We start from the raw sequence: 23,096 nt of genomic DNA on the forward strand, positions 1-23,096 counted from the left end.
AAGTTTCATTCAGATTACCAAAGAGCCAAGTCCAATGGATACATAATACAATGACTCACCTTGTGGAGAACGTCATCCAGCATATGACTGTAGGAGTCCACGAGATGCTTGATCAATTCTTTTTTGGAATGACTGACCTGACAGTTCTGGATGGTCTGGTTTTCATTACTGAGGCTGCTGTATGCTTTTGAACAGGCTTCAAGAACCTCTGGGTCTGAATGACTCATAGTGATGCTTTTCATCTGCTTCAACAAGGCCTCTAAGTACTGAAATCAAATTAAAATCAGTTATTTTATTTGTGTAAATGGTTGAATTTCACAGTGAAAAATCTATCTTTTTTTTTTTACTTTCTTTTAACATTAAAGAAGATATCCAGCCCTAAGTAGTAAAAAGAAAACTTAAATAAGTTATATATACAAGCTCACTATGACTCCACAAGGTATCCCAGCTGATTTGTTATAAAATCGGACCCCCATAAACATGCTTTGAAAATCCTGCTGAGTAAGCAAAAAAGTACACACGCTGGGCTTGTTTCCTGTCTGAGCTGCAGGGGGGGGCTGCTGAGAGAGTAAGGGGGTACAAACACAACGGACACAATGTTTCGGCCCGAACTGGACATTTCTTCTGCTCACTTCAAAAACCTCACTGTACACTGTGGCATACATGTACATCACTGTGCGATAAAAACCAAGAAGCAGCGACATACAAGTATACTGCATGTCCTGTATCTACAACAAAACACTGGCTATGTTAAATAACTAGTATCCAATGAACTGGATGGTCAAGTGAGTAAAATCTATTTTTCTCTATCGGCTCCATTGGGGGACACAGACCGTGGGTGTATCTTGCTGTCTCTAGGAGATGTGACACTATGGTAATAAAAAAAAGTCAGCTCCTCCCAGCAGGATATACCCGCCTTCAGGCTCTGAGCTAGTCAGTTTAAGCTTAGTGTCTGAAGGAGGTGGACTGGTCTGGGCTATCCAGACCAGGTATTTTGTTTTTTGTTTTCCTAGTATAGGGACGTGTTAGTTTTTTATTCCTTTTTCTTTCTGTTTTCAGGTGGGGACTCAGGGACTGCAGTTCCCTGTTTCCCCATTGCGAGTAAGGGGACAGAGACATTGCATATATATGCACTGTTACCCCCCCCCCTCGCCAACGGTCAGCGCCTGGGTGGTACCTCATGGGTCCGGGTCCCCCTATGTCTCTGCTCACCTCGCTCGCGCATAGCAGCAAGGCGTGATGCAGGGATCATAAGCTGGCTGAAGACTTCACTGAAGACTCCATTAGGTAAGTTCTTCTGACTGAGGTAAGTACCTTTTTTGCACAGGTACAGCCTAGCAACCTCTGGAGACCCCCTGTTTTGGCCCACCTCAGTTTTTGGGGCTTTTTTAACAGGGGCTGCATTTGCGGGGGGGGGGGGGGGGGGGGAGCAGTTACACTAAGGGGGCATATATTACACAAATTCCTTTATTGTGTGTGTGTGGTGTGTGTATTTTGGACACTACTTGGCGCCTTATATGCGGCTGCAGCCGCGGCGCTGTTATGAGCTCAGTTTTACTTTCATTTAGCCGGCAGAGGCTGCCAGCACTCTGGCCGCCCGCTCCGTTTCCCCCGAGCGCATATACAGTCAGATGGGCGCTCGGGACAAGGAACGGGCGCCATGACACTTCTTCCTCGATGCTTGTAGCTCCGCCCACTGACCGGGGGGAGCTCTCAGAGGCGCGAAGCAGCGCCCAATCAGCACCTTGGGCTTGATTTTCTGTGTTTAGGGGTCAGTTATATCGTGCCTTGCTCCAGGCATGCCCCTCCCTCCCTATTGGCTGGCCTTATGAGTCTAGCTAGCTGCACTGAGCAATTTCTCCTCTCTGCAGCTGACATGGGACACAGATCTGGGTGAGAAAGTGTCTGTCTTCTCCTTTTTACCCTATTATGTCCATACCCAGGGCTCTTCATCCCTCTAAACAGAAACCTGGGAATTTAGTGACTTACTATACCTGTGAGCACTGTAATACCAAGATGCCTGGCTCCGCTGAGCCTGCTTGCTCTGCCTGCTCCTCTGCTCCCCCAGAAATCGTGGTGCCCCCTGATGCCCCTTTGGTCCCGGTGGGTTCAGCCGCTCCTCCAGCCTGGGTTTCTTCCCTGACCCAGTGTATGGCTGACTTGTCCCAAGTCTCCCGTTCGGTGGCTGAGGCCTCCCGCGAAATGGTGTCCGCTTTGATGGGGTCATCCCGGCGCAGGACCTCTGAGAGGGCCAGCTCTTCGTCCCCTCGTACCTCACGCTCTCACAAGCGTGCTAGGGGTGCCTTGTCTGACTCTTCCATTGAGTCTTTGGATAGACATGGGCGTTCCCCTCGCGGGTCCTGCCCCTCCCTATCATCTGGGTACAAATGTCGCTCCTCTAGAGGACATTCTCTGCCACGCCAGAGCCACGTACCCGGTCTGGATCGCCCCCCTACAAGACTGCCTCTACTCATTCACATTCCCCTGGTGAACTAGTGGACGAGGCTTCCGAACCGGCATCTGACCCAGAGGAACGCTCGGACTCAATTGCTATGGTGAACTCATTGGTGACAGCCATGAGAGACACCTTTCCCTTGGAGGACCCAGGATCTCCTGATGTCAATCCAGAAGTATCCTTTCATCGTACTAAGCCAGCACCTAAAAGGTTCAGCTCTCTCGCTGACTTTGATGACATTCTGGATTCCACATGGAAACATCCAGACATGAGATTCCCGGGAATCAAGACAATTCAAGAACGTTATCCATTTGACAGGGACCTTGTCGCTAAGGTGGCTTCCCCTCCCTTTGTGGATCCACCAATCTCCCGGATCTCTAAGGCGACTACATTGCCTCTGGCAGATGCCGCTGCCTTCATGGATCTCGCGGACAAGAAGGTAGAATCTTTAGCGAAGTTTGCTTCTGAAGCAGCTAGCTCTTCTCTTATTCCCATCTTCGCTTCGACATGGGTGTCCAAGGCCCTGTTGGAGTGGTGCCAAAAGCTCCATCAGGATATCTTAGCGGGATCCCCCCCCCCCCAGAGGATCTATCTGCTCTGGCTCTCCAATGCGCCAAGCTGGGGACTTTCTGTGCGCAGCTTCCATGCAGTCAGCCCGTTGTTCTGCCTTTGCTGTGGGTCATCTAGCGGCTCTCCGCCGCTCTATGTGGCTTAAAGCTTGGAATGCGGATGCCGCTTCCAAAAGGTCTCTCACTGAGCTTCCCCTTACAGGCGGCCGTCTTTTTGGCAAACGCCTTGATGAGATTATCTCTGAGACAATGGGAGGTAAGAGTTACTTGTTACCTCAAACTAAGGCTCGCCCTACTTCCCAAAGGAAGTCCTTTTCCTTTCGGTCATTTCGGACCTCTGGCCCCAGTAAAGGGTCTTGGCAGGCGCCCTCGCGGGACAAGAAGGCTCCCCCGTTCCGGGCATGCCCGTCTTGGAAGTCGGACTCCAACCGGGCAACCGCAAGCCCACTTCTGCATGAAGTGAGGCCCCCACCCGTGGTTTCTTTTCGGGTGGTAGGTCGTCTCTTGTTTTTTCCGAGACATCTGGACCTCACACATTCAGGACCCTTGGGTCAGGGACTTGGTGTCCAACGGTTACCGGATCAAAGTCGCCTCCCTTCGAAGGATTGCTTTTTTCGATCCCGGATCCCCCCCCCCCCCCCCCCGTCTCCTCCTCTGGCGAAGCAATTTCAGGCGGCTCCTCAGTCTCTGCTTCTCCAGGGGGTTATCGTTCCCGCCCCGGGGTTTCTATTCAAATCTTTTTGTGGTCCCCAAGAAGGACGGTTCTGTGCGACCAATCCTCGACCTCTAGCGTCTCAACCGTCTCCTTCTCATCCGCCACTTCCGAATGGAATCTCTCCACTCAGTGGTGGCGTCCCTGAAACATGGGGAGCTCCTTCATCGGTGGACATCAGGGATGCCTACCTCCATGTGCCAATATTTCCGGGCCATCATCTGTACCTCTGCTTGCGGTTCCGGAGGGGCATTTTCAATTCGTAGCCCTCCCCTTTGGTCTAGCCACGGCTCCTTGGGTCTTTACAAGATCCTTGCGCCAGTGATGGGCTTGTTATGGTCGAGTGGTATCTCGGTGATACCCTATCTGGACGACCTTCTCATCAAGGCTCCAACCAGAGCCCAGACTATGGAGAATCTGGACGTCACTCTCCACACTCTGATTCACTTCGGGTGGATGGTCAACCGGGACATGTCAGCCCTCCGTCCTACCCAGTCTCTAACCGTTCTGGGAATCGATTCGACCCGGCCTCTGCCCGAATTTGTCTTCCGCCGGACAAACGTCTTGCGCTTCGGGCGGGGGTCCGCTCCCTTTGGACCAGTCCCTTTGGTATCAGTCTCCATCCGCACTTGTATGGAAGTCCTGGGTCGGATAGTGGCAACTGGCGATTCTCTCTTGATGGAACAGGTCTCCTCTGTCCCTCGATCGTCAGATTGTTCTCCCTCTCAGGGTCCGTCAGTCTCTGCTCTGATGGCTTCACTCCTTTCTTCCCCTTCACTGGCAGGTTGTTACAGCGGATGCCAGCCTGTTGGGCAGGGGCGGCGTGTTCAGGGATTGGACGGTTCAGGGACTCTGGTCTCCTCCGGAGACCCTTCTTCCGATAAACATATTGGAATTACGGGCGATTCTTCTTTGTCTTCTTCATTGGGAGTCACGTCATCAGTCCTGTCCTGTCCGTGTTCAGTCGGACAATGCCACGGCCGTGGTGTACATAAATCGATAAGGCGGCACTCGCAGCTCGCCAGCCATGGCCGAGGTGACCAAGATTCTCACCTGGGCGGAGAACAAGGTTCCGGCCTTTTCGGCAATTCACATTCCGGGAGTGCTCAACTGAGTAGCGGACTTCCTCAGTCGGTCCTCGCCCGCCCTGGCGAGTGGTCTCTTCATCCGGAGGTCTTCACGCAGCTCTGTGGCCTCTGGGGCATTCTGGACACGGATCTCTTCGCGTTTTGGCACAATCGGAAAATTGTTCCGTTTGTGTCCAAGTCCGGGACCCTCAGGCTTTGGCCGTGGACGCCCTAGTGATTCCTAAGGCGGGGTTCACCCTACCTTATCTGTTCCCTCCTCTTCCGCTCCTTCCCAGGGTGCTGTGGAAGCTCGAGGCAGAGGACGTCTCCGCCATTCTGGTAGCTCCAGATGGGCCCCGAAGGTCATGGTACGCCGACGTAGTCAAGCTCCTGGACGACGCTCCTCTGCGCCTTCCGCCCCACCCGGACCTACTCTCTCAGGGTCCTCTTTGCCACCCCAATTTAAAGTCGCTGTATTTGACGGCGTGGCGGTTGAGACCGCGGTTTTGAGGGCCTGCGGGTTCTCTTCCCCAGTCTTTCACACCATGCTCAAGGCTCGTAAGCCCTCCTCCGCAAGAATTTACCACCGTACTTGGCGGTCTTATTTTCGTTGGTGTAAAGCTCAGGACTTCTCTCCGGTGACCTTCTCGGTCCCCCGACTTCTCTCCTTTTTGCAGTCGGGTTGGAACTGGGGTTGTCTCTCAGTTCTCTTAAAGGTCAGGTTTCGGCCCTTACTCTTCTTTTCCAGCGGCCCCTGGCTTCTAATCCTCATGTCCTGTCCTTCCTGCGAGGAGTGGCGCACGCTGTTTCTCCTTATCGGTCACCTTCTCCCTCTTGGGACTTGAATTTGGTTCTGATTGCCCTCCAGGGTGCACCCTTTGAGCCCCTTTTCCTTTCTTGAAAAGTGGCGTTTCTTGTGGCTATCACCTCCATCCGGAGGGTGTCTGAATTGGCAGCTTTTTCCTGCTGTTCTCCGTTTCTGGTGATCCACCTGAACAAGGTCGTTTTTCGGCCAGATACTTCATTTTTACCTAAGGTGGTCTCGGCCATTCATCTCAATGAGGACATTGTCCTCCTGTCCCTTTGTTCGGTTCCTTCTCATGCTAAGGAGCGCTTACTACACAAGCTGGACGTAGTTCAAGCTGTTCGGTCTTATCTCTCCATTACTTCTTCGTTTCGTCAGTGTGATTCCTTTTTCGTCCTTACGGAAGGTCGTCGCAAGGGAGAACTTGCTTCCAAGGCCAACATTTCTCGGTGGATCCGGTCTGCCATTTCGGAAGCCTTCGCTGTAAGGAGCAGATTCCTCCTTTCAGGGTTGTGGCTCATTCCACACGTTCTGTTGGGGCATCTTGGGCTCTCCAGAATAGAGCCTCGGCCTCGCTGATTCGCAAGGCGGCTACTTGGTTGTCTTTGCATACTTTCTCAAGGTTTTTACCGAGTTCATACTTTCGCATCGGCTGATGCTAGTCTGGGCCGTAAAGTGTTGCAGGCGGCAGTGGACCGACCGTCTGCCTGATTACTTATTTGCCCACCCAAGGGACGGCTTTGGTACGTCCCATGGTCTGTGTCCCCCAATGGAGCCGATAAAGAAAAGGAGATTTTTTAACACTTACCGTAAAATCTCTTTCTCGAAGGATCCTTTGGGGGACACAGCTCCCGCCCTTTTTGTTTTTTTTTCCTTTGGTTCTCTGTCCGAGGGTGTGTTCAGTTATGTTTTTTCTTCTGGTTTTCGGACAGTTTTTGGGTCTTTCTTTGACCTATTGGTCTCCTCCTATTGCTCTGGAACTTAAACTGACTAGCTCAGAGCCTGAAGGCAGGTATATCCTGCTGGGAGAAGCTGACTTATTTTATTACCATAGTGTCACACCTCATAGAGACAGCAAGATACACCCACGGTCTGTGTCCCCCAATGGATCCTTCGAGAAAGAGATTTTACGGTAAGTGTTAAAAAATCTCCTTATACTAGTTGGTCGGAAATGGTAAATTGGACAGTTTGTAAGCAAACTGGTGAGTAATGAATTACTTACTTTTTCCATTCGGGCTTCAAAATATACATTTACATCAAAATACTGAGGGATTTGCAGAAGGTTTATGACTTTATCAGGACTCGTTGAACACTGTGCAAGAAATAAAGAGACAACTGAATGCTAAATACTATATTGTAATAACACAAGTTTTAGTTTTCCAATAATAAGACTTACTAATTCCATTTGCACCAGCCTCCCATTGATTTCAATAGAATTCTGATGCACATTTCACACATCAGAAGTTTAGTCATGCAACTTTTGAGAAGGAATTTGTTTCTGCTGGAAGACTGAACATTTCAATCTTCCAGTGGAATCTGCTGGAAAAGTCCCATAACTGTGCTGTAGTGAATGTGCGTGGACATTAAGGGCAGAATCCGGAGGAGGCAGCTGCAAGCAGAATTTCCGAAGTGGCAATGGGGCCTTTCCATTTAAATTCTCTCAGATATCTAGTGTGTTGGCAGTGAATGGAAATGTTCTTGACATGAACAATTAAAGGGGTTATCCAGGAAAAAACTTTTTTTTTTATATATCAACTGGCTCTATAAAGTTAAACAGATTTGTAAATTACTTCTATTAAAAAATCTTAATCCTTTCAGTACTCATGAGCTTCTGAAGTTAAGGTTGTTCTTTTCTGTCTAAGTGCTCTCTGATGACACGTGTCTCGGGAACCGCCCAGTTTAGAAGCAAATCCCCATAGCAAATTTCTTCTAAACTGGGCGGTTCCCGAGACACGTGTCATCAGAGAGCACTTAGACAGAAAAGAACAACCTTAACTTCAGAAGCTCATAAGTTCTGAAAGGATTAAGATTTTTTAATCGAAGTAATTTACAAATCTGTTTAACTTTCCGGAGCCAGTTGATATATATAAAAAAAAGTTTTTTCCTGGATAACCCCTTTAAAGTTTCTAGTTACTGACAGAAAGAATATATTTTAAAAAAATGGTACAGAAGTGATACAGCGTAGAAGAAAGTACACTGGTCATCTCTTATTGTACCTTTGCCAACATCAAGGGAAGGGTTTCGGCAAAGTGTTCAGTAATTCTTTCTCTGTCTTCCAGTTGCATCTTCTTCTCTTTGGCTGAGAGAACCTTGCATAAAACAACATTATTGAGAATGCAGTTTATAAAGTTTAACTGTACAATAACATTAGAACATCTTTAATATGACGAGAATGTATGAAGTTTAACACATACAGTAAGGGTAGAAACACGATCCTACTGATAAAAGCATAATTGTGTACAGGCTTGAAGAAAATATGCACTATAAATAGGCTTATAGCTATGGCCTTGCAGCTGTTTGTATCCAGGGAAATCATGGGGAATATACTAACTACAGAGAAACAGAAGCAGCAATTGTTAAGAGTGACACTGATATATATATATATATATATATATATATATATATATATATATATGTAGAATGTACAGGTTAGATGAGTCTATTAGAATAAGACAATAAAAGGTGTTCCTTGTGATTAGCGAAGGGAATGAACACACCTTCTTGGCTGCTCCTCTCCCCACAGGAGGATGGCCTTCAACTGCTTGTCTGACAGATGCCAACATGAGTTCTACCAGCAGGTTTTCCTGAACTGTGCTCAAACCTGAAAGTCAATTAAACCATTTTCAGATGCAAAAAATAAATCCATGTTTGATTTGTGAAGATTGCCCCCCACTGATCAAATAGGATTGAAGAAGTGGGTATTGCAACCCAGTCTCCATAAAAACCCTTGGGTCTCACTCCTGAGACCCGCTGCGATCATGAGTTGTTAACCATGAAAGTGGGGGCATTGCGCTTTGGATGTGTGAGCTTACCAACTCTATTTTCCGCGGCATCTTCCAAAAGGATGGATGTCATACACTGCCAGTCTTTTAAAAATCCAGGTGTACAATCCCAGAGGCTGTCAACAAGGTACGTCACATGGTCATGTAACTAGGAAAATATAAGGAATTTAATTAAAAAGTACATTATCACATGCTGATAATGAGCCATATGAAGGTTTGTTTTATGCAGGACCAATTGTACTTTGTAATGACATCACTCAAAGACCCCCCAAAAAATTATTTTAGGGCAAAACTGGAAATAAAAAACAATTTTGCAGCTTTTTTTTTTTTGCAGGGGAGGGGGGGGGGGTGTATGTTGTTTCTATGCAGTGTACTTTTCTGTTAAAATGACACATTAACTTTATTCTTTAGGTCTATACAATAACAACAATACCCAATTTACATAGGTTTTGTTTTACTTTACTACGTTTAAAAAATTATATTTTTTGTTTTTACTACGTTTAAAAAATTCTATTTTTTGTTTGTTAGAAAATGAGTATGCTTAAGACTGTCCTTTTCTGATCCCTGTAACAGTTTTATTTTGTTTTGTATATGGGCTGTACTGTATAATGGCTATTTTGGTGCCATGATCTGTAGTTTTTATCAGTAATTTTTGTTTTGATGGGACTTTTTGATTGCTTTTATTCATTCTTTCTGGTATGTGAAGCAATTCTTTACTTTCTTTCTTTTTTCCATTTAAACTGCCGGGGCCGAAGATGTCGCACTGCCGCTCGGCCTATCGCGGGCCAAGTCGGGACTTCGCTGCGGCCGGTGATTGGCTGAGTGCAGTATTACTCGCTGACCACCAGCAACCAGGAAGAGGATTGCGGCGGAGACCGGAGTGGGTTACCGGAGGCAACTGGGAGCGAAGAAAGGTATGTATCTATTTATTTTTATACTGCCGGCAGTATGGAGGACAATTTTTGTATTCTGGAGTTCTCCTTTAACATTTAAATACTTACCCAATTTTCATTACAAGAATGAACTTAAAACAGTAGCAGAAATAGACTGTTCATGTTTTAGAGTTTTCTGTAGTACAGAGAAATGATTGATGTAGAGATAAAGCTTAATATTTCTAAGAAGAGGTACTTGCTCTATATCACAACGGAAAGCACATAATGAGGTTTCTTTCTCTAAAGTTCTTTACATTTTTGGTGCATAATACAAAAACGTTACTATGTTTTATTATTAGTACATTCATTAGTCAATGATTATCTTCATTATCAATCATCTTTATAACCCTTATGATGTTTTTGATAATCATACCTTGCTTTCTAAGAAGAAATCTAACAGCTTTTTCAACTGTCCTTTTTTGTGCTCTGGATTTTCTGTTTTCTGTGCGTTTATTCGTTCTGTTGCTGTGCCCAAATGTCTATTAACGATTATATATATGAAAAAAAAATACAGTGTTTGAGCAAATGCTAAATAATATAGTCTAGAGCCTGAATATCATGTGCAATCACCAGCATTTTATACATTCTGTATGCATAACAGTAATCTTGGTAGCACAGTTTTGAACAGATTTTCTTAATGGGGGAGGTATTTCAAAACCTGTCTAGAGGAAAAGTTTCTGAGTTTCCCATATGCTTAATACACCTGTAATACACTGTAGAATAGATTCTAAACTAAAAAAATATTATAATGGCCAACTAACTTAAAAATTATGATAACTATCTAAGCTTAGGTTCACATAAAGAAATTGTTCCATTTTTAGTCAGTAGATAGTGGGTCCAAAAAACAGAAAATCTTGGACATATATGAGCTAATGCAGAGAGAGGTGTATTTATACGTAATTTAAGCATAGGTGGTGCTTAGAAGAAAAAAACAAGTGCAAATAATGGCAAGAAAAACAGGAGTCTCTCACCGGCTCAAAGTTAAAACTTCAAAATTTCAAATTAGAGCCGTGATTGCTGCCTATCTATCTTATTGTCAGGTACACTCCTACTTTTAGTTCTAAAATACAGGCCAAATACAATAAGTACTTCTGAGTTGCCAGCGTGAATATCACTTAAAGGGGTACTCTGCCCCTAGACATCTTATCCCCTATCCAAAGGATAGGTGATAAATGGTCTGATCGCAGGGGTTCCGGCCGCTGGAACCCCCCACGATCTCCGGGCCAGCATCACGGCTTTCGGGACATGGAAGTTTGGAGTGTTCGTGATACTATGCCATGCCCCCTCCATTCATGTCTATGGGAGGGGGCGTGACAGCTAATGCATAGCTGTCATGCCTCCTCCCATGGACATGAATGGAGGGGGCGTGATGGTTGTGGTTGCCCGTCATCCGGCACAGAGCGGAGTTCGTTACATGCACCGGATGACTGGGGTGCTGCACTGGAGAAAACGGGGGTCCCAGCGGCCAGACCCCCTCGATCACACATCTTATAACTTATTAGGATGGAGTGTCCCTATAAGTTCCCTATTGTACAATAAAACTATTTTAAGGAGCCCTCTTTAAAAGGATTGTGGGGTCTAGTTAGTAAGAACGTTTTGCAATCCTAGCAATATCCCATCACATACTATGCTAGTAAAATCTGTTTATTAAAACTGGATGTAACAGTAGTGCAAAATAACACATTGTAAATTAGACTTCTCTCAAGTGTCCACAGACATATACTTAATATGAAAACAATAGACACACACTTTGTAATCATTAAGATTTCCTGTTGGTTCCCGACTCTTTAAATTTCAATAGCCCTTAAGAATTTGGTACAGATGATTATTTCAATTACCTTATGTATAAAAATTCTCCAGCTGCTGCAGCAAGCGGCCTGTGAGAGGCATATACAAACTGGTACAAGGTTTCACACTCCTCAGTGGTAAACAAATCTTCACAATTCCTGCAAGAATATAAAGCTTCTTCTATTAGCTGAGATCCAATTTGAATTTGTCACAACAAAGACCAATAAATTCATTATGCAGTTTGTACAATCCAAGTGATTGTTCCAAAGACTTCAAGTCTCTTACGCTGCTTGCTAGCAGTACCACTCAGATAAACCCATCTCTGGTACAGAGCGATTGTGATGTAAATGAGGCAAAACAGACACAAATACATTTAAATATAATACAATATTTACTTCAGTTTTTAAATCCATCCATCCAGTATTTTTGTTAATTAAGATGATTCAGTTACTATTAACAATACACAGAATAGTTCACATTTTACTGGCATATTTTACAACCAAGTCGAGGAAGTAGCTGGAATTTTGTTTTTCTGAAATGCCAACACTGACATTTATTCAGCAAAAAAAGGAATCCTAGCCTGCCCTCTAGTGACCAATCACATATTTAAAATTAAAACCTGAATACAACAATCATTGGCCCTGATTATTCAAAATGTATGAGAGAAAAAATAGACAGATGTTGACCACATTAACCAATCACAGCTCAGCTTTCACTTTACCAGAGCTTGTTAAGGTAGGGAAGCTATGCTATGATTGGCTGCCTGGGGCAAAATGTATCCAGTTTTTCTCTCACACATTTTTATAAATCAGGGTCAAAGTGTTCCTGAAAAAGAACTAATAAACCAGTAAAGATTGAGAAGGGGTAATGTTCTACTTATTAACTCACTTGGCTAACCTGCAGTTTTGGAAAACCACTGCTTTGCAAACTCTGACCTAGACCAAGATGTGGAGCTGAAAAGTCAGGTTGGGTAAAATGTCACTAAAATTCTAATAAATGGTTCTTCCATAGATGATGAGAATGAGTGGACCCTTGGTAGCTTTGCAATGGCTTTTATATGCTGGGCAATGTTATGCTTTTTGTTCTTATTGTAATTCATTAGGCATTATGTTAATTGATTTCTGCTTGACAAGTCTGGCTGGAGGATAATTTCTCACATTATTGTAAAAAACTACTTAAAACAATATTTATCTTCTACATCACACTTGAATATACATAAATGTAATATTTATTGATTGTAAGTCTAGCATATAAAAATCCTACTATTCCATGTACACAGCTCCTATCAAGACATATATATGTCAAACGTAACAGTCTATTCAAAGGACCTCTCACATATGCATATTTACATATCAGTTATATATAAGTTGAATAAAGTATACAGCTTTTATTAAGACTATGTGTCTCCTATGTAACTCCCATTAACGAATGAAAAATGAAAAAAAGCATATACTGATGTAAAATGTATACCTTAACATATAAACAAGGAGCCTCATTGCTTGAACAGAGACTTCATGATCCTTATCCAAGGTCATTGATATAATGCGATCCTAGAATAAAATAAAAAAATAGAAAAACTTGGATGTTAAACATAATTACCACACAATAGAATATTAGTGAAAGTGAGAGAAAAACCTAGAGAATAAAAGTAATAATGACACCCTTAACACCCAATATAGAAAAACACACACATGATTTGAGAATAAGGTTTGTTAGCTGTTTGGATTATTGTCAGGTCCTGTGAATAACAAAAACAGATTTACCTTAAATCTCGTTGAAAAGAGATCCATACTGGAAACCAAATCCTTTTTCTCATAAAGACCCTGCAGAGCAATTAGACTTCTTAGACGTACCTCTGGGACCTAAATATAACCACACCTAATTTAGTGAAAAAACTGTTTATTTGACTTGCAAAGAAAAGAAAAGAAAAATTAGAAAAAGAAAAAACAGATGCAGTCAGGAAGAGGTTAATAATTGATTCTAAGCTATAGAGTAATTTTTTTAGCATGTTACTTTCTTGCAATTCATATATAGAATGTTTTTACACTTACACTCCCTAATATTAGAGAACAAATATATATATAACCTACATGAGGAATGATATGTGTACAGTATTATAACAATGCAAATATGAACATGTATTGCTGCAGCTGAAAATCTGATTCAACTTACGGTTAAAGTGCAGTCTGGCGAATACAGCTAAAATAAAATATAATTCAGCATACATACGAAGCACAGAATACATTCTGCATTAAAGGGGTACTCCGGAGGAAAACTTTATTTTTCAATGAACTGGTGCCAGAAAGTTAAACAGATTTGTAAATTACTTCCTGTACTTATTAGCAGCTGTATGCTATAGAGGAAATTCTTTGGTTTTTGAATTTCTTTTTTGTCTTGTCCACAGTGCTCTCTGCTGAAACCTCTGTCCGTGTCAGGAACTGCACAGAGTAGAATAGGTTTGCTATGAGGATTTTCTCCTGCTCTGGACAGTTCCTGATACGGGCATCAGGTGTCAGCAGAGAGCACTGTGGACAAGACAAAAAAGAAATTCAAAAAGAAAATAATTTCCTCTGTAGCATACAGCTGCTAAAAAGTACTGGAAGGATTAAGATTAAGTTATTTACAAATCTGTTTAACTTTCTGGCACCAGTTGATTTAAAAAAATGTTTTCCACCAGAGTACCCCTTTAAGTATAAACAGACAGCGCTCATCATGCACAGTAAACTTGGTCCATTATTTCATAACTGGAAAGAGCAAAAAGTGAGAAAAATACAGCAGGTACAAAGCATAAGTGCACTTACAGACACAACAATTAATTCTAAACCTACCTTATCATGAAGCATCCAACCAACATACTTTAAGTAACTGTCATTCAAGTACATATGCGGGTACATTTTCATCCACACACCAATTTCTTCTATACATAATGCTCTTATCTCAGAAACAACATCTCTATAAAAAGAAAAAAAAATAGTTAAAAAAAATCTTGACAAAGTTACAAAACATGGTCACTAGCACATAGGGGGAAATTTATCACAATCAGAGGAAAAGTTAGTCGGTTGCCCATAGCCACTAATCAGATTGTTTTTTCATTTTTCAGAGACCTTCTTAAAAATTAAAAATGTAATCTGATTGGTTGCTATGGGCAACTAGTCAACTTTTCCTCTTCAAAGGTTTTGATAAATCTCCATCAAAGTGCATATAACTCAGCAACGTTTTGCTGGCTCAATAACTGCAGATTTTCAACCTTCCTTGGATATTAAAGTCAGTACAATTATTGTGCACCAGAAGCTTTATGGAATGGGTTTCTATGGTCAAGCAACTGGGTGTAAGTCATCACAACCACAATGTCAAATCCACCTTTTTAATGGAGTGGTGCAAAGCACCCAGCCACTGGACTCTGTACCAGTGATACATGTTTGGTGGAGTGACAAATGATGCTTCTCTATCTGTCAGTCTCATTTGGCAAATGCCAAGAGAAGGTTTCCTGCCTCACTGCATTATGACAACTTAAAGTTTGGGTCAAAAGGGTTAATGCTATGTGGTTGTTTTACAGGGGTTGGACTAGGCCCATTAGTCCCAATTAATGGAAATCTTAATGCTTTAGTATCCCAAAACATATCGAATAACTGCACACTACCAACTTTGTGGATTCTGTTCGGGGTTGGCTCTTTTGTGTTCCAGCATGACTGTGTGGGGCACAGTTCAAAGCAAGGCCCATAAAAGGCATACAGCCTGTAAACATTGGTTGTAACGTGGTTATTTGTGTTAGTGTTGCCTTTCTGTCATTTCAAACCAGTCTGCCCACTCTCCTGACATCAACAAGGCATTTTCATCCACACTTACAGAATATTTTCTCTCTTACCGGATATTTTCTCTCTTTTGGACCTTTTTCTGTAAACCCTAAAATCTAGGATGTTGAAACAGAGCATAATTTGTGTGTGTGTGGGGGGGGGGGTTCAAATTTTATGTTGACATGCCGTCATTCGGTAAACATTCTATAACTTTTTTTTTAGGATGTTGGAAGGCTTGTAAACTTTCAAGAAAAGTTACAATTTCCAAAACCTATTTTGACCGGGACCAGTATATATTTAACATGTCACAGAGGCCGGGTCAGGGTGTTCTGATCCCCGGCTGGTCGTTAAAATCGCCAAGCTATGCGGTTCACTTCCCAGCTTGCTGCATTCTCCATCAAATTGAAGGAGACTGTTTCATAGACTTATGATGGAGCCTGTCTTGTGCATCTGGATTGACATTGCAGCGAGCATGGGAGTGAAGTACACAGCTGTGCTCTTCTCTTGGCTCGTTCTAATAATCGGTGGGGGGCTGAATACCCAGACCCTGACTGATCATAACTTTTGACATGCTAGCTGTTTGGGCACAAGCCAGGGCTCAGAAGGGAAGGAGTGCAATTTTGAATTCTTAGCACAGATTTTGCTGGAATGGTTTTCAGGCTTTACATATTTTAAGAAGCACTAAGGTACCCCTGAAAAGTGCCTACATTTTGGAAACTACACCCCAGAACATCTTTACCCTATGGGTATATGAGGAAAGTTTTTAGCATTGGTCCATGAAGAGTAAAATTTACATTCTTTATAATGATATGTCCTTTAAGCTCACAACTTGAAATACAGGAAAATAAACACCATACAGCCATTTGGAAGTTATGGAGTACAATTTTAGTACAGATTTTGCTGGAATGTTTTAGGGTCCTATGTCGCACATACAGTGGGAACTCCTGGGGAAATGACCCCATTATGGAAAGTACGACCCTTTTAGAAATTATCTAGAAATATAGTTAGCATTTTAACCCAACACCCAGAGGTGTTTTCCAGAACTTAATGTGAATCAGATTGTGCGAGGTGAAAATTGCAATTTGTCACTTCAGTGCTTAATATGTCATACCCAGCTTGTGCCATTGGAGATATAAACTTCAATGTAAGCCTTTCTATAAATTGTATCAAGGACCTGCTTATGGAAATGTTGCTCTAGGGGGAACTCGGCACTAAAAGCATCAATCATTCTATTGTCTAGTTTGGCCTTCGGAATGCGTGTCTTTTAAGAGCCATAACTTTTTCATTTTTTCATCAATGTAGCTGTATGAGAGCATGTTTTTGTTGGACAATGTGTATTTTTAATGGCATCAGTTTATGTATAATCTGCTTTTAAGAAACCTCAGTATAAAGTACTTGTCAGCAGGAGTCCAAAACAAAATCACATATAACATGAATAAGCCATAAACATAAGCAAAACAAAGATTTTCTAATATGATAAAGAAAACCGTAACACAAGAAAGGCTACTTTCACACGGCGTTGTCCCCCGTCAAGATGTTGTCCGTTATTACCTCCTAAATGGACCATTCTATTAACGGATGCAAACCGATGCTATTTAGTGGCATCTGTTTCCATCAGTTTGGACCCCATTGAACACAATTTTGGTGGTGTACCCCATTGAACACAATTTTTTTTTTTACAAATACCTGTCTAGTAAACCACATTTAGCATGCTCAGATAAATAATTTTACAAGTTGAGAAGTCATAGTTTGGACAACCAATCAAACAAGGAATGAAATACAATAAAGAGACGCAGAATAAAATAAAATAAAAGAAAGGCCAAGAATAGAAAGGAGAATAAAGAAGGGAAAAGGGTAAGAAGAGTAAAGAAGCAATGAACCATAGCTCAGTCTCTTAACCTCCGAAACCAAGGAGTGTCCATGAACTTGTCACGTATGGGCAGGGAAGGAGTGCTAGCTAAGCTCACCCGCACCCCTGTCCCTGCCTACTTGTCCGCCTATCCTCAATGAAGGGCCGGCAACTGGTCGACAATCCCTTCCTAAATAAGTGAGGGAAGTCAAATGTCAACACAATAAAATACAATCCTGTCACTTGTCAGGAGCAACAGAGAAACAAGCAACTAACAAAGACAAACTAAACATACACACATAAAGTCAATGTCAGTCAAACAAAGTCTAGCCAGGAGTGGGAAGAGGTGCCAAATCGCTATAACCAAAGAGAAGTCAGATATGAAGCCAGAAGTCAAGTTGCCGGGTATACAAGGAATAAGGAAATGTTAGCTACTCAGGTAATGACCAGTTTCACAGGCATCTTCCGAGTGTCTGATGCCTGGTAATATAGGGAGACGCACATGTGGTTAATCAGTAGCTAGCCACTCAGGCAGCAGTGCGTAACCCGGCAATCTTGCAACAACACCTTGTCAGCACCTGTTAACTCTGCTGGTGCTGACAGAACTGTTGCCAGAGGAACCACACAGAAATAAAACAGGCAGACCGGTCATGTCCCTCTGCAATAAGTTCCACCATGAGCATAATACCCTTTAGCTCCACCAACCATTCAACCATGGAAGGCATCACAGTCATCTTCTAATAAAGAGGTATGATCATGTGCCCCGCTGTCAAAAAGTGCCTCAAGAGCCCCTTTTTTTAATGGCACCATTTTAAGGCAAACTTTTATTAAGGTTTTTTTTGTGAAGGGAAAAAGTAAACATCAATTCTATTATCTTGTTAAGTTTAATTTTTTGCCATTCTTATTGGGATATACAGTCATGGCCATAAATGTTGGCACGCCTGAAATTTTTCTAGAAAATGAAGTAATTCTCACAGAAAGGGATTGCAGTAACACATGTTTTGCTATACACGTTTATTCCAGTTTATACTTAGTTTTTAGATTGTGTGTGCCACACTAAGCATGGACAACAGAAAGAGGAGAAGAGAACTCTTTGAGGACTTGGGAACCAAATTTATGGGAAAAAATATCAACAATCTCAAGGTTACAAGTCTATCTTCAGAGATATAGATTTGCCTTTGTCCACAGTGCACAATATTATTAAGAAGTTTGCAACGCTGATCTCTCTGTTCGTGGACGGAAGATAAAAATTTATGAAAGGTGTCGAACGCAGGATAGTTCAGATGGTGGATAAGCAGCCCCAAACAAGTTCTAAAGATATTCAAGCTGTCCTGCAGGCATCAGTGTCAGCGTGAACTATCTGTCGGCATTCACATGAAATGAAATGCTATGGCAGGAGACCTCACTGCAGAGACATAAAAAAGCAAGACTACATTTTGCCAAAAAGAACTTGAGTAAGCCAAAATCCTTTTGGGAAAACGTCTTGTGGACAGATGAGACAAAGATAGAGCTTTTTTGTAAAGCCCATCATTCTACTGTTCACCAAAAACAGAATGGGGCCTACAAAGAAAAGAACAAAGTATCTATAGTGAAATATGGTGGAGGTTCAATGATGTTTTGGGGTTATTTTGCTGCCTTTGGCACTGGGTGCATTGAATGTGTGCAAGGCATCATGAAATCTGAGGATTACCAATGGATTTTGGGTCACACTGTACAGCCCAGTGTCAGAAAGCTGGGTTTGCGTCCGAGATCTTGGGTCTTACAGCAGGACGATAACCCCAAACATGCGTCAAAAAGCACCCAGAAATGAATGGCAACAAAGCACTGGAGAGTTCTGAAGTGGCCAGCAATGAGTCCAGATCTAAATCCCATTGAACACCTATGGAGAGATCTTAAATTTGCTGTTGGGAAAAGGCGCCCTTCCAATAAGAGAGATCTGGAGCAGTTTGCAAAGGAAGAGTGGTACAACATTCCAGTTGAGAGGTGTAAGAAGCTTAAAGGGGTACTCCGCCCCTAGACATCTTATCCCCTATCCAAAGGATAGGGGATAAGATATCTGATCGCAGTGGTCCCGCTGCTAGGGAGCCCCGGGATCCCCGCTGCGGCACCTCGCTATCATTACAGCACAGAGCGAGTTCGCTCTGTGCGTAATGACGGGCGATACGGGGGACGGAGCAGTGTGACGTCATGGCCCGTCCCCTTAATGCAAGTCTATGGGAGGGGGCGTGATGACCACCACACCCCCTCCCATAGACTTGTATTGAAAGGGGCGGGCCGTGACGTCACGAGGGGCGGAGCCGTGTATTGCTCCAGCCCCTGTATTGCCCATCATTACATGCAGAGCGAACTCGCTCTGTGCAGTAATGATAGCGCAGTGCCGCAGCGGGGATCCCGGGGCTCCCCAGCAGCGGGACCGCGGCGATGTGACATCTTATCCCCTATCCTTTGGATAGGGGATAAGATGTCTAGGGGCGGAGTACCCCTTTAAGGATGGTTATAGGAAGCAACTGATTTCAGTTATTTTTCCAAAGGGTGTGCAACCAAATATTAAGTTAAGAGTGCCAATAATTTTGTCCAGCCCATTTTTAGAGTTTGGTGTGATATTAAGCCCAATTTGCTTATTTTCCCTTCCTTTTTTGGTTTAGGTCCAATACACACAAAGGGAATAAACATGTGTATAGCAAAACGTGTTACTGCAATCCTTTTCTGTGAGAAATACTTAAATTTTCTAGAAAAATTTCAGGGGTGCCAACATTTACGGCCACAACTGCATGACAGTTGTATTTTACTACTTTTGGCACAATAACAACACAAAGGGTTTAGCCAAAGATTACAACTTATTACCCATCCACAGGAAGGAAGCACCCAGTAACTTGCTGAGGTGGATTACTGCTTTGAATACTGATTTCCTAAAAATTGAGACAAAAGTGCTGAGAAGTGGGACTGGATGCTGTTGGAATAGTAGCAATGAGGGATTACAGCAGATAAGTACACTTTTTTTTCAGCCCAGACAATTTTAAAAGTGAAAATAAAGTCCCTGATAACCACTTATTTTCCAGCTGATCTCCTCCATTTTTAGCTAAAAAAAAATAACACTTGAAGAGTTGGGCTTGGTCATTGAGGCAGGGATTAAGATGTAGTACACAATTGCTTTTTCTTTAGCCTATGAGCCCATGATGCCAAGTTAAAATATTGCGTAATATGCTTCTATCCACTGTGTGCCATAGCAGGTTGAAGGGACTTACTTAAATGGGCACTGCTAACTCCAAACTCGTACCTACTGAGACACTAACCAGTCCTGCACCAGCATCAGGCTTGTTCATGGGTCATTGACAAGAGATGACTTATGGACAAGGTTGTATGAACAGACACACCAATCTCCTCCCCCCAACCATAAGGGAGGGACACACCTCCTTCCCCTGAGAGAATATCTGAACACCGTGAGCTAATGAAAAGAGGTATTTTTATAATAAACTAGCTGAGTACCCGGAGTTGCCCAGTTTTTCCTTCCTTATCCTTGTTGGGGAGAAAAATCAACAAAGGAGTAAGGTTTTGACTTCATATTCCATCCCCATATATTGTTGTCATATCCCAACCCCATATCCCGTCCCCATATCCAGTCCTCGTATCCCGACCTCATATCCCGACCTCCTATCCCATCCTCCTATCCCTTCATCATATCTCGACCTCATATCCTGACCTCCTATCCCTTTCTCATATCTCGACCTCCTATCCCTACCTCCTATCCCGACCTCATATCCTGTCCTCATATCCCGACCTATCCCGTCCTCATATTCCATCCTCAATATTGACAAATTCACCAGGAGATGCAGAGCGGAGCTTGTGGAGTAAGGTACTGGAAGTCCCATATACTCGCATAGGATAGGACTAGGACTTGAAACAAAAACCCATCTTTTGTGTAAGGGTGTAGGTAAGGGTTAATTTAACTTTCATATCTTTTTATTTGACATATAAGTAATATGTGTACCCGGTATTATTGAAATATCTCCAGCCATACAGAAGTTGTGTGGGAACATACATTTCCTATTGATTTGCATGGGACTTTAAACGAAAACCCCGACCCTCACAAATGGGGGTAGTTAAGGGTTAAATTAACTATCCTATATTTTAAGTGGACATATAAGTAACATGTGACCAAGTATTATCAAAATATCTCCAGCCGTTTGGAAGTTATGCAGTAACATATATTTCCCATAGACTTGTATGGGACTTACAAAAACACTGACCCTGGCAAATAGGGGTGAGTAAGGGTTAAATAACCTATCCTATCTTTGTTGTTGACATATAAGTAACATGTATGCCAAGTTTCATGTTAATATCTTCAGCTGTTTGGACGTGATGCTGGAACATACATACACACACATACACACACACATTGAGTTTTATATATATAAATATATATATATATATATATATATATATATATATATATATAGTGTGATAAGGTGGCAAGGAAAGGATGTATTCCCTTGGCTCACCCTGGGGAATCTCTCACCTGCTGCTTAATTAGTGAGGCAGCAGGGAGGGGAGGTGTATATAAGATGGAGACTCAGTCTAATCTGGGTTCTCCCTGGGAATCAGCATGTTGCTGTAGGGGGAGACAAAGCAGGTTGCAGGAGTCAAATGTTTAACTGGCTGAGGGTAGCTCACCAGTTAGTAGTCAGGGCATGCTGATATGTTTAGTCAGTGACCAGACAGTCTAGGATTTTATTTTGTTCCTGTGTTATGTTTGTTTTTCCCCTGCAACCTGTCTAAATAAAGCTGGCAAGGTGCCAGACTTGCATGAAAAACTGTTGTCTGCAGGTTTATTGAGAGGAAACGTGTCCTGTGGTAAGTGACCAGGATGATCCCAGAGCTAATCCCTGAAACGGAATGTCACAATAGATATAGGTGATAAAGGCATGCTATATTTTTTGCATATTTTTTCACGTGTAGTTTTCTACAAAAGTGTTGTGAATTTTTAGCATCACTGTATCTAAAGTGATTTTTGCACAACTGATTTGGTAGATGTTTTTCACTGGTGGTGCATGCAGTGGCCAGGAATATATGAAGTGCACATTTGCATATACAATGTAAAGCTCTAAAAAAAAAAAGTCATTCTTTAAACATTTAAACATTCCCTCTATTGCAAAATTCTATGCAAAAAAAAAACATGCAGAAAAGCGACTACATACAAGTGTCAATAAAAGACTTTCCCTTACTGTCTTTGACCTTATGAAATGCTGGGAAAAGTAGCAGTAAACAGTAAAATAGTACAATAAAAGACTTTCACTACAGCACTTCCGGGTGTGGGATCCATGGGATCCAGCATTCCCGGGTGTGGGACCCACACTGAGGTAATAGAAGTAAACCTTTGAATATTTTTGCATCCTAATGCAAACAGAACAGAGGGAGAGGCTCCTGCTGCAGCTAGTTGTCCCAAATGCACAGAGGACGGTCATCTCCTTGGAAACACAGAGAAGTTGCATTTCTCTGTTTATATTGCAGTAGGAGACAATTTAGGATTAAGGGAGAAATTGCTTGGATATTTATTATTCTTTCATGAATTTTATGTGTGGGTTCACTTCTGTGAGCTCACTGTCTCAGAAAAGTAAAAGAGGAAAAGTAAAAAAGAAAAAGCTTAAGAAAGAGAACACAATCTGTCTGTGGTCTAATTGGCACTTAGCAACCACCCACAGCTCACATTTCATTTTACCAGCTAATTTTACATTTTAAATTAAAGCTGATCAGTTCTTATGGGTAAATCATACATGTTTTGTCCACAAATTAATAACAAATTAATAAACCTGGGCCAATGTTTTTTGTCTGTGAAATAAAAAATAATTATTGCAATAATTACATAACTATGTATTATACAAAGGCTGTGACAATTAATCAATATTATTAATAAAAATCAATAATGGAAATCGTGACTATTTCCATAATCGATTAATTGGGTTGTTAGGGGTTTGTGGCCTTGGTCGTTAGGGTGCAGGCCCTAGTAACATAGCATTCTTACTACTTTTCCTGCCTTTTAGCCCCTCATTCGGACCCTAAATGCCACCTTCTGTCTTCTCTTATCCTCTGGTGCTTCTGGGTGCCTTTTGAAGATGCTTCTATCCT

General features: G+C 42.5%; 1 protein-coding gene across 5 annotated transcripts in view; it reads right to left on the reverse strand.

The window, feature by feature from the left end:
* Window positions 1-23,096, reverse strand: part of LOC130355561 (cohesin subunit SA-2-like) — a 192,291-nt gene that overhangs the window by 47,436 nt on the left and 121,759 nt on the right. For all 5 annotated transcript variants that reach the window (XR_008888580.1, XM_056555846.1, XM_056555844.1 and 2 more), the window contains 10 exons: window positions 14,159-14,282; window positions 13,094-13,192; window positions 12,801-12,880; window positions 11,381-11,488; window positions 9,916-10,021; window positions 8,641-8,758; window positions 8,326-8,429; window positions 7,825-7,917; window positions 6,831-6,920; window positions 60-266 (listed from right to left, as the gene is read on the reverse strand). Coding sequence is in view for 4 of the 5 variants with exons in the window: in XM_056555846.1 (XP_056411821.1) it covers window positions 60-266; window positions 6,831-6,920; window positions 7,825-7,917; window positions 8,326-8,429; window positions 8,641-8,758; window positions 9,916-10,021; window positions 11,381-11,488; window positions 12,801-12,880; window positions 13,094-13,192; window positions 14,159-14,282 (1,129 nt within the window). In the remaining variant the exon portion in view is untranslated. The remainder of the gene's footprint in view (window positions 1-59; window positions 267-6,830; window positions 6,921-7,824; window positions 7,918-8,325; window positions 8,430-8,640; window positions 8,759-9,915; window positions 10,022-11,380; window positions 11,489-12,800; window positions 12,881-13,093; window positions 13,193-14,158; window positions 14,283-23,096) is intronic.

The sequence above is a fragment of the Hyla sarda genome, chromosome 2 (genome assembly GCF_029499605.1).
Source record: "Hyla sarda isolate aHylSar1 chromosome 2, aHylSar1.hap1, whole genome shotgun sequence".
NCBI classification, from domain to species: Eukaryota; Metazoa; Chordata; class Amphibia; order Anura; family Hylidae; genus Hyla; species Hyla sarda.